Below are 11531 nucleotides of genomic sequence, written 5' to 3'. Positions count from 1 at the left end.
CTATGCTCGCAACGCAAGGACATGTCTCTACCATTTTTTAATCAAGGATGGTAGTAGGTTATTTCCCCCATAAAGTCCCTACGTGATTCGGTGATATTCAGTTTTAAATTTTATACATTAAGTATTTTCAATCTAATATCCAAAAGGTACTGTCCAGAAATAGCTCCTCAACTTAATCCTCACCCTATCCTATATACAACAATGAGAACTCCAATTCTTAAAAAATTCTTATACAGTTGTAAGCCCGCAAATGGTTATACATTAATGAGACATTCTGTATTGGTTTTGGTGGATGGCCGACCAATAGAAACCCTTCCACGACTATGTTGTTAAAGTTAGTTTGAGATTCTAACTGTGGATGCGTGATTACTTTGTAATAGAGTAAAATTCATCTAAAACCTGTAGGCTTTTAGATGAATTTTACTACGAGTGATTACTATGCATACACAAAACAATTATAACAAAACTCCCAAACCAAATTTCGAAAGAAAAGAAATCGGAGGATGAATTTTAATAAAGTACACCATAGGGTTTTAGATTACGTAAAACTAAAAAAACAAAAAAAATGTGGTTGTTTCATGTACTTTTTTTTTCTTTAGAAATGACCAATCCAAAGTGTAATTTTACATTCTGAAATGATTACCGATTTCAGCTTTTAGAATGACCAATTCAAAAGGTCAAAAAATAAAAAACATCATGAAAAGGGTGCATGAAACAAGTTGGAGGTGCAGAAAGCAAAACCACAAAGCAAAGAGCCAGATCTGTTACAATGCTACACGTAACTTTAATTCTCCCTCAATGCCAGTCAAAAATAAAACCTCACGCGATTTTTTTTTTTTTCTTTTAATCATCTCCTCCGATTAATGCACATAATAACTAACTAATAACTAATATTAGTCAAAGAAATAGCTATTAACTATTATAAATAATTTCATTATTGATTAAGTTCAACATATCATTTTTTTTTATAGAAAACATTACCCCCGCACTCTTGTTTTAGTCTTCTTCTGTTTACCATATTATATTAAAAGTTGACTATTGGTAAAAAGTTACAGATACACCCAATTCTATCAACGTATAGCATACTTATTCTATGTGTGTGTTTTTGCAAGACTATTTCTAAGCTGATGCCTACCTCAGTTCTGATATTGTGCTTTTAAAAAACAGTTTACTTGGAAATGTGAGATATAAACTTGATGAAGTAACCAGGCCCCAAAATTGTTTACAACAATCAAAACTTCTCTTACAATGACCGAGTTAACATTTTGTCAACTATACCTTGGAAGCAAAGACAACAGTAGCCATGCCACATGATACTGGACCTTCGTTAATCGTTAAGAAAATACCGAGTTAACAAACCCAAATCTGGACTGCTAGTAGCAACTGTTGATGCAATCTGAGTATCTTCTGCAGAGTCAAATTAATCATTTACAACAGAATGGTTAGTAATAATATCTCCAATCAGTAATCGGGTTTGAAGAACAAATTTTGGTAGCAAATCAGCATCATTATAGATATACCAGTTTCAGCATCATTTACCTGTGATTTTATAGCCATTGAAAGAAAAGTAAAATCTACCACAGTCAGATCCAGAGGTCACGCTTAGATTACATCACTAGCAGGCTTGCTCCACTGATATTTAGCACAATCACATGGACCTTACTCAGAGACCACATATTCCAGTCCCAGCTGAAGAATGGGGATAATATTTGTTCTGAAAGAACTGTATAGTATTGAATTTTAGTTTATTGATTGGTGGAATACTGGGCAATCCCAAATTTTCTTGAATGCTATTTAAGAAAAAAAGTATTCTAAAAAAAACTCAGAATTTGAGAAACTTTTTTTCTTAGATGAAATGTTAAAGGAATGCTCGAAATCACATCTACAAAATCTATATTGTAATAGTGCTGTGAGAATATCAGATACCTTCCCTAATTGAACGAGATCATATTCAGTATGTTGATTCATTCTTTATTTAGACAAAAACTCCTTCTCAACCAGACTGAATGTCAGCTTCAAACGTTCTTGCAGATTTTTTAGGATGTTCTTTGTAATTCTTTTCTGATGTTTCGTACTTTTGAGCCATTCAGTTCCAAACAATACCTGTACTTTACAACTATTTGCCTTTGGGGACAAATCCTCAATTTGATAGTGAAGGTGCAGCTGTAGAACATTGTTAGAAGACACAAAAGTTAATGGTACAGAAAATAAACACTAACAGTAAGATGACGAAAATGGGAAAGCATAAAAAATAAAGATATAAGAAATAGACCATAGAAAGCCTAGGAACAAAGCTAAATTTGGCTTGCTTACATTGAAAAAGTCACCAAGGGGAACTCCATGGAAGTTCATAACCTCTTGCAACAGCCAACCCTTTCCTTCCAAAAGAGATCTTTGCTGAGTGCTTGTTACTTCAACTCTATAACGTGAAATACGCTTCTCAAATTTGTAATATATTGCCCTCTCATATACATCACTGTTCTCAGACACCCAAGGGGTATAAGAATAATTAACACAACCAGATTTTTCCATGAACATACGATCCAACTCACCCCCACTAAATAGCTCCATAAAAAAACTGGCCTAAATTAATTAAAGGATAAAAAGCTATAATCAAACATAAGCATCAGTGAAGTTGAACAAAAAATTGAATAAGGAACCATTAATTTTCAGAGAGGGAGAGAGAGATTACAGGAACTGAAAGAGCACTAGAATGAACCTCGGACATGCTGACATCACCAAGACCAATGAATGACCCACTCTCCTCACTTCTAAGGCTTTTAGTTTCAGAGTCTTCTTCAACTAACTGGACCTTTTGCTCGGGACTCAAGGATCTGGCCTTCCAGAGAGCCATGATAGTCCTATATCGGCACCAGAATAGTTTTAGACTTGTAAAATAGGATATCTTTTACAGTGTAGTTTGTCACCATTAATTTCACAGCTAATTTCTTGAAAGTGTCTTAAGACAACTTGGATGACCAAGCCTCCAAAAACAAAAGCATTTTTTTAAGTGGTCAAAATATTTCACACAAAATCTTGTTGGAGAGTAGTGGCAATTGAAAAACAACTACATTAGTTTAGAAAAATGACAAACAAACATGATTGAAGAAAACATTATCAGATACTCATTACAAAGCATTACACAAACAATTATGAAACCAAAGCTTGATAAACATGAAACAAAAAAATTGCAAATTAGCATAGTTTTTCTTCCTCGTCCATTAGTAAGTAACTTGATATTGTATGACTGGGTAATGAAAGAAATGTAAAGTCTGTAAAACACATAAGCACATTAAGCAAATCACTTTCACACTTTATTTTTCTAGTTCCACAAAATTACAATTGGATATCAATTAAGTTAACAACTAATCTATAAAGTAACAAAAAAAAATTGTTATTCCAGTACATATAATTTACAACAAGGGAAAATATACATAAAAGCTAACAGTTTTCTTTAGAACACCAAGATAGGAATTGATCGAAATAGATGCAATTGTGAATTGTCGATACTGACATCTTTTATCTTCAACATAATTCACAATCAAAACGGTTGACTTTAGAGGGGGGGCGAAGGAGACAAATATTTATTCAGAATGAGAATGCTTTCTTATTGAAGAGAACATGGCATCCATAAAACTATTTCCTAGGTTAATATTAATTTGACCCAACTTCCTAACTACTAATTCCCATGAACACTAAATGCATCTTATCACGTGACACATACTATTACCTAAGTGCAGTAACTCTTATTATTTCCAACAGAAACCACCTCACGGATTAAATTCAAAATGATGCTGGTGTTGTAATAGACCTAAAAATTACCAAGGTAAAAAAAATAAAGGTAAATCAGAGACCAGAAAAATAAAATACACAGAAGTTGTGGAGGTCTTGCAGATATGCAGATAAGCATATAGAAGAACCAAGCCTGTCTAATAACATAAAATTTCCCCAGTCTACCTGTTTGCAACATTGAAAGACACAAAGGACTGGAACCGGAATTTCAGTCTGCCTTCTTCATCTTGAGTTTTTGCACCATGCCTTGCATCCACACCTCTTCCTGGCCAAAGAGTTATGACAATTATCGGACTGCCCATCGATGAAAATGTAGGAGGAATGATTTGGATGTCTTCAATGTCCTCCCAAAGCAAAAAGAATTTTGTCTTGTGTCCAAACAAATTTGCATGAAATCCAATAATTCTTGCTGAAACAAATAGGCGGCCCTACCAAGAACAATTGGCAGCAACTTAATGAGAAAATACAAAAGAAACATGAGCCAGTTAAAATCAAAATAGTACTTGACCATGGCTTTCAAAACCACATAACAGACCAACCACACCTGCAGGGGCATTTTTCTTTTCAAATGACAGGTGAAGTCATTGATGAGAAATTCCTCAGGTGGAAGCCCAAAGAGTTTCTGAAAGGCTGAATTTGTTTGAGGAGACCGCAAATTAATCTACAATTTTGTAAATAGAAAAACAAAAAGAAGACAGAAAAGGGTGATAAAACAGAAGTACAAAAAAAATTAAAAATAAAAACAAATGCCAGACAACATAGATGGATCCTTACCTTCTTCCCCACCTCTTTCTCCATTTTACTTATGTAGTGTTTTACAACATCCCCACCTCTAGTGTTGTTCAAAAAAACTTTCAAGTGCAACTTAGAATGACATGCCAAAGCCAACTTTCCTTCTAGAGAAACCCATATATCAGCAAGATCTGAGATATTTGTTTTAAGGAAATTGATTTCAACACGTCCCAGAGATGCAGCTTTATCACAGGGTCCATCAAAATCATAAACTTCCACATCCAGCACAGAAGGAGGGTCATCCATTGCATCAAATTCAAAAATTTCTGCAAAGAGAGACAATTTTCTCAAGAATACTTTATCATAGTTGGCCCATTTGTTTAAGCTCATTTTTTTATATAAAAAAAACACCTTTTTTAATAAAATAACCAATTTTCTACTTTTCTGATGTGTTTTTCTAGACTGCTTTGTTAAAATAGGCAGTTTTCTGCTTTTTCTGATGAAGCAAATCCTATCTATTTCTTTAAAAAAACATTTTTTTAAAAAGCATTTTTCTTAAAATTGCTATTCTTGAAGTTTAAACAAACTGGTCCACAATAATCCAGATCACATGTAGGGGAAAATTAGACTTGTGTGTTAGATCACTGGAGGTTAAGATTGATGATAAAGTATCGAATTTCAACTATATTCACCATTCCATAAAGGATCAGATTTCTTGAACTTAATTGAGCTGGTTCTTGTTTTCCCATTGCAAGTAAACACCACATATGGATCACAGAATGCACCAGAATCAACAGTAGCTAGATTGCTTCCTTCAATTAAGGCCACAGTTAGCATCCATCCTTCTCCTTGTGCCTTAATTCCATGATCACTACCTAACATCGGAGTACCCCAAAAAATGTTATATCAGCAAAGGCATATATAGACACTAAATAAAGTAAACAAGGGCCAAATAATTAAGAAACAAGAGAGAAAAAAGTCATGGCTTCCCCACAAAAAAAGGAACAACAGGTCAGGTGATAAAAAAAAAAGCAAAACCAATTAATTCAAATAAAAAGTAACTGAATGAAAATTTCCAGGTCCCCAACCTTAGCATTTGTCAGGCTCATATTGCGCCCTTTATACAAAGAAAAGGATATAAGTTTAACAACAAAAAACAGGAATTACATTCACTCGCATACTCTGTTACTACTTGCAAACATATCTTGTGATAGCAGTTCTTTTAGGAAGCTAATGGTTCCATGAAACGTTTAGGCTATCATTAATCCTGTCATAAACAGTAGATTTAACACAATTCTTTTTCCATGCATATAAGCTGCATCAAGCTTCATTTCCCAATGTTTGTCATATATTTATAGAGTTCAAGACTAATTGTTGTTTTTTACATATAACCTGCCGATTTTGGAATAAACCATTTTCTATTATTTTATGAAAAGGGTTATCCAGATAGTTCAGAGCATTTTGTATATACAGGGATGTTTCCCTTAGTCGTATTCTTTTAGTTTCGTATACTAAGTTTTATATTATTTTGTACAGCTGTAAAAGTTTATAAAACAAGCTCTCATTACTTGATAAAATCCAGAGCAGCGTATGAGCAAAACATGAACTCCATTCTTCACCTTTGGGTTTAACTCTTTCTGTTAAGAGAGCTCTTTCTCAACCAGAAGTACAAGGCTCTATCTAATTCAATTTCGTATGTTTCAATTATTTATTTGGACAGAGTGTAAATGTGGCTATTTAACAAGTGATTTATTGCTTCACATCTTTTATTGGAAAGAGTAAAAGTTTCCTAATGCATTTTAGTTCATGGTTTTTTCGAAAGGCATTCCTTGACAGACTCACACACATAGGATATAGAAATCTCTTCTGAGCTAAATAAATATTACTCGTTGCTGCAATTTGATTTGCCTTTTTTTCCTTCTGTTTTTCTTAGGAGGGTCTGTCGTTCCCCAACTTCTTATTTTGTTTATCTATCTTAAGGCATTATTCTTTGACCAATAGAAAAGACAAAAGAATTTTCATTTGCTCTGAGATATACACCCCAGTCAGATGAGTGTTTAAAATAAAGGGAATTCTCAAATTGAAGGATCATTGAAAAAATAAAGGCAACTAAGGGATTACCCTTGCGTGCTCTGGCTCTGGCCTGCATGAAGCGTGAGATTAAACCCAACACCCTTTCACCTTGAAGAACCAAGACAATGCACACAACAAATTCACCAATAGAATCTGGTAAGTCAAACCCAACAAACTCAAGCCCTTGAATTGTGCGAGGAGCTGCCAGATAAATATGGACAAGCACGTATGATACCATTAAGAATGTTGTGAAGACTGTGAAGTTCGCTAAATACTGCATTGCCAGCTTCAAGATTGACTGGGGCTCAGGCCGTAATGTTGCCAAAGCTTGCTCCTTACTAGAACCAAGGTCCTTTGAGACAACAGGCTTTACAGTCTGACATAACAAAGTAGCATACTGATCAAAGCTGTCCTTCATACCTTGCCGAGCTCCACTTTCTATCATTCCTTTCATCATGGTGCTCTGTAAAAAATTCATTCGCCAAGATATCACGAGACGTGAACACTGTTCCCCTGATGGCAACTCTGGTCCAGGTGTGATCACATAAAGTACTTCTACTCTAAAGGTGGTGCCATACATAACATCTGGGGTGCTGACACTGCCCAAAACAGCAAAGTTCTTCCCATCAGCTTTTAAATATGTCTGGTCCTCATAGCCTTTGACAGCCTTAATTAATTTAGTGGCAGCCTTGATGTAAGTAAGTGATCTTTTCAAGGTTTCCCCACCATTCTCTAACTTCCAAGGACAAATTTGCAGTTCTGAAGTACCCTGTTCTTCTGATAATGACTTGGGAAAATTAGAATCAGGTGAAAATAGTAATACATTCAAGTCTTCTGGTGCAACAATATATAATTGATCAATAAGCACTCCTCCCGATAAATTGTTAGGAATTTCACTTCCTTGATCAGCAGACTGTATTTTTTTCATAGTTTCTTCGAAAGTCTCATTAGAGGACTGATCTTCCTCAATCTTGATCTCACCAACTACAGCTTTGTTTGTTTCAGATTGGTCCAAGTCAATACTTCTGCTGGGTGACACTGAAGACACATCAGGACCTTTATTAAAAATTTGAGCAATTCGACCAGCAAATGATCTTTGTTGCATACAAGATTTCTCCTCCTTAGAACTGCAAGATGTAGTTTCTTCCCTTACAGGAGAAGACGAGCTTGAAAAGCCAGTGGAAGACATTGAAAGAGAAGTGGTAATTGCATCAGGACATTTTCTTGGAGGTAATAACTGATCACCAATGTCATTTAACTCCTCAGAGGCATTATTTTGGGAAATGAATATACTCAAATGAATCTCACCTGTCCAGAAAAGGAAAGCAATTGTCACAATTTAAGTTCAATGGCATGATCCTCACATGAGTGCAATATTTTCTAAAAGGATTTGATGCAGATGGTCCTTCAAACTGGACGAAATGACATTTATATTTTGTGATCAGTCATCTACATTAGCATGAAAGCAATATCACAACAGCATGCATTTCACATAATAAAATAAACAACCTAACAAACTGAGAGGGGGAGGGAGATGTAAAAATAAATAAATAAATAAAATGCCCAAAACAATTGGATAAGGTTGAGGAGAGTTCAGTTGAGAAGTACAATATACCACATTGCTTGTTCTTGTACTTCTTGTTTTTGGATTTCAAAGAATACCAAGCAGTGCCAAGGGATTTAATTTCCTCTTCAAAAACAAGTGAGATAGGCACCTTAAGCCTTCCCACATATTCATAATTAAAGAACTTATCTTCATCCATCACAGAGATAACAAGCGAATCTTTAAGGTCGTCAACCCAAAAAGCAAATTTTTCATCCCACGTTGGATTCAAACTTTTCACCACTTTGGTTTTGAACTTTTGTTTTCCCAACTGTACCCGCACGTACAAATCACTTAGCCCATTGGAATCTGTCGTTGCCAAGTTTTTTGCCTCAATCACACGAACCACGAGCTTCATTGTTTAATTATAACACAATCTTCAGCCAAAAAAAGTCAACTTTTTCTCAGCACAGCGCAACCCAGAAAGATCTTTCGAAAGGGCAATGCAGTGCATGCAGACAGAGAAGATTATCTATTATCAAACAACAAGAATAATAAAAAAGGAACAGTTGGATTTGCAAAACCCAGAACCAAATTGATCAAAAGCATGATCAGAGAAAAAATTAATCAAAAAATCTGACAGAAGCATCTACAAATAATATTGATTCTGCCAGAAAAATAAAAAGAAAATTCAATTCATTTTTCTGTTACAAATTCATCGCTGACGGTTTGGAAAAGTGCAGAAAATTTGGGCAATCACCCGTCAGCATGGCAAGGAAAAAAATAAGTGGGAAAAAAGAGGTGAATTTTAAGAGCGGGTGATGAGGGACACAAACCCTAAAAAGACACAAATCAATTGAAGGGTCGGAAATAAAGAAAGAATATTGATATTGATTAATGGGAAATTTGAATATCAAAATTAGAAAAGGAGGGAGAGGCGGAATGGTGGGTTGAAGTTGAAGCATTAATAATAGACACTCTCTCCCTTTCCCTTTCCTGTGTTTTTCTTTCTTTCCCATTTTGCTATTTGACCTTGCATTCATCAAATCTACTATGTTAATGTTATGACATGCTATGCGCCAACGTTTTATTTTTCTATATTTTATTATTAAAGAAATCCTATGAGAGTGGGTCTTGCTTTATTTTACCCAATGCCCATCCTTTTGTTTGGGAACGACACTTACAAATGAATACTTCTTTTTCTGCACAAGCATCAAATATCCGTTACATGTAATAAAATAAGAATTTAACTTGTCTAAAGTTAAATTACTTCCCAATAGTTTCTCCATTTTTACTTTTTTAATTTCCATAATTTATATTTTAATTGTTTTTTAATTTTTATAATTTTAAAAGTAGTTTTTTTAGTCTATGTATTTTATTTTTTTTTAATTCCTATAGTTTGAAATTGATATTTTTAGTTTCTATCCTTTATATTTTAATTTTATTTAAGTCTTTTGGCATCAAAATATGAGTAATATTATCAATTATAATTAACTATGAAAATATTAACAAATAATTCATAACTAATTTATCATAAAATAATTTGTAATAAAAAAGTAATTGATAATTTATAACTAATTTGTAGCTAATATTTTTTATAGTAAGAATTAAAAGGTAATTAAAATATAAATTATAGGGACTAAAAATATCACTTTCAAACTATAGGGACTAAAAGAAAATTAAAATATAAACTATAAAATTAAAAAAACACTTTTAAACTACATCGACTAAAAAAGAATTAAAATACATATTATAAGGATTAAAAGAACACTTTTAAATTAGAGGGAGTAAAAGAGAATTAAAATATAAAATATAGGGACTAAAAAAACCACTTTACTAAAAAGATAAGAATCATGGAACTATAGGGATCAAATCAATCATTTAAAAAAAATTAACCAAACTTTACTAAGGATGTGTTTGGTTCAGTTTCTTTGAGCTTGTGTTTTCTTTAATCTTCTTATTCAAATGTGAGAAAGGGATAGGAAGGAATGCACTACAAGGAAAGATAGGAAGATATTTTTATTTCCTTTTGTTTGGTTTCTTAAAAAATGGAGAGAAAGGAATTAAAAAATTAATTTTTTTGCTCAAAAGAAAAAAATAATTAATATTATTTTGACTAAATTACAATTTAATGTCCCAATAATTTTTAACATGTAACCTGTTTGTTTATGTTAATAGATCATAACGTGACATTTCAATAGTAACATAATACTTATGTAAACTAATGATATACCAAATAATTTTTAATTTATAAAATAAGTTTAATGTTGATGCATTGTAAAAATTATAGAGATTAGACTAAAATTCAACTTCTTTTCTTTTCCCTTTCCCGCATAAATCATTACATCATTTTACTTATTTGACTTATACCACTATAAACAATAATTTTATCCAATAAAATATATAAAAAATTAATAAATAAATTATACAACTTATTATTTAATATTTTTATACAATCACTTTTGTTTTTCATGTTCATATTTAATATAATTTATTTTAATATTATAATATTTATGATCATTATAAAATTATAATCTTATAGTATTTTCATTATAAATTATAATATTTTAATTTTATTTATAATTATAATATTTATAATATTAATATAATTTAATGCAAAAATTAATGACAGTATAGAATTAATAATTTGAGCAGTGCTCAATAGTTTCACATAAAAGTGATTATAATTATCTGTTTCTAAAAAAACCAACTTTGTTAAAGATTCTATTCACGTAAAGTAAAGCAAAATTGTATTAAAAAATATTTGAAACTATTTTCAAACTTCAATAAAATCATTTTCACTTCATAATCCTTCAACCAATTACTAATTTCTCAATTAGCTAAATAAATAAAACTTTGTTATAATATGTTTTTTCAATTTTTTATGTAAAAAAAAAGTATTTTTTCCAAATTAAATTTGGAAAAGTGTGATCTGTGTCCTATAATTAATTTTATCAAAAATTTTATTGAACTCTAAAAGATCGAATTTAAAGTTTCTCAAAAGAGCATTCATTTTTTAAATACATAAATAATAATGTCCCAAACAAAGCTTTGAGCTCATATTGGAATCATTAATAGAAAATTGAATAATTTACATCACTTCCTAAGATTTTGCGAGATTGCACAAATTCTTCAAATTCTTCCTGCTTTTCTAACATTTAACAATTTCTTTTATATAGACGAACATGGTATGATGTTTTTAAACAATCAAGAGTATTAGTGTAACGTAAAAAAGGTAACTAATAGAGGAGGTTAATAAAAGATGAAAAAATATGGAGTGTGTGTAATCTCACGAACCTTCAAGAAGTGTGTAAATGTAATTGGTGCTGAATACTCTATACATATATTTCAGGAGGCTAGCTTAAGTTGCTTAACTAAAAAGATTATGCAT

General features: G+C 32.1%; 1 protein-coding gene across 5 annotated transcripts; it reads right to left on the bottom strand.

The window, feature by feature from the left end:
* Positions 1–1167: 1167 nt before the first annotated feature.
* On the bottom strand, positions 1168–9205 carry LOC100806884 (C2 and GRAM domain-containing protein At1g03370). 5 transcript variants are annotated; one of them, XM_003528665.5, is made up of 11 exons: positions 8213–9200; positions 6646–7905; positions 5217–5399; positions 4567–4850; positions 4337–4453; positions 3958–4220; positions 2693–2861; positions 2314–2583; positions 1931–2163; positions 1540–1723; positions 1168–1407 (listed from the first exon to the last, which is right to left on the bottom strand). In XM_003528665.5, exons 1-9 carry the CDS (start codon positions 8556–8558, stop codon positions 1972–1974), a joined length of 3084 nt encoding a protein of 1027 aa, XP_003528713.1. In that variant the 5' UTR covers positions 8559–9200; the 3' UTR covers positions 1168–1407; positions 1540–1723; positions 1931–1971. The 5 variants fall into 5 exon arrangements, with proteins under 5 accessions (XP_003528713.1, XP_006584107.1, XP_006584108.1 ...); XM_006584044.4 differs by having other exon boundaries at positions 1927–2163; positions 8213–9199; XM_006584045.4 differs by lacking the exons at positions 1168–1407; positions 1540–1723 and having other exon boundaries at positions 2144–2163; positions 2314–2419; positions 8213–9203.
* Positions 9206–11531: the final 2326 nt, after the last annotated feature.

This window comes from Glycine max, chromosome 7, assembly GCF_000004515.6.
Source record: "Glycine max cultivar Williams 82 chromosome 7, Glycine_max_v4.0, whole genome shotgun sequence".
NCBI classification, from domain to species: domain Eukaryota; kingdom Viridiplantae; phylum Streptophyta; class Magnoliopsida; order Fabales; family Fabaceae; genus Glycine; species Glycine max.
This window is presented reverse-complemented; position numbering and strand designations above follow the sequence as displayed.

Excerpts from the sequence above, each read along its gene's own strand:
- LOC100806884 (XM_003528665.5), bottom strand. The coding sequence starts at position 8,558 with ATGAAGCTCGTGGTTCGTGTGATTGAGGCAAAAAACTTGGCAACGACA. Across the intron at positions 5,400-6,645 it reads CAGAGCCAGAGCACGCAAGG|GTAGTGATCATGGAATTAAG; the intron begins GTAATCCCTTAG and ends CTCCGATGTTAG. Across the intron at positions 2,862-3,957 it reads TCTTTCAATGTTGCAAACAG|GACTATCATGGCTCTCTGGA; the intron begins GTAGACTGGGGA and ends GTGCCGATATAG.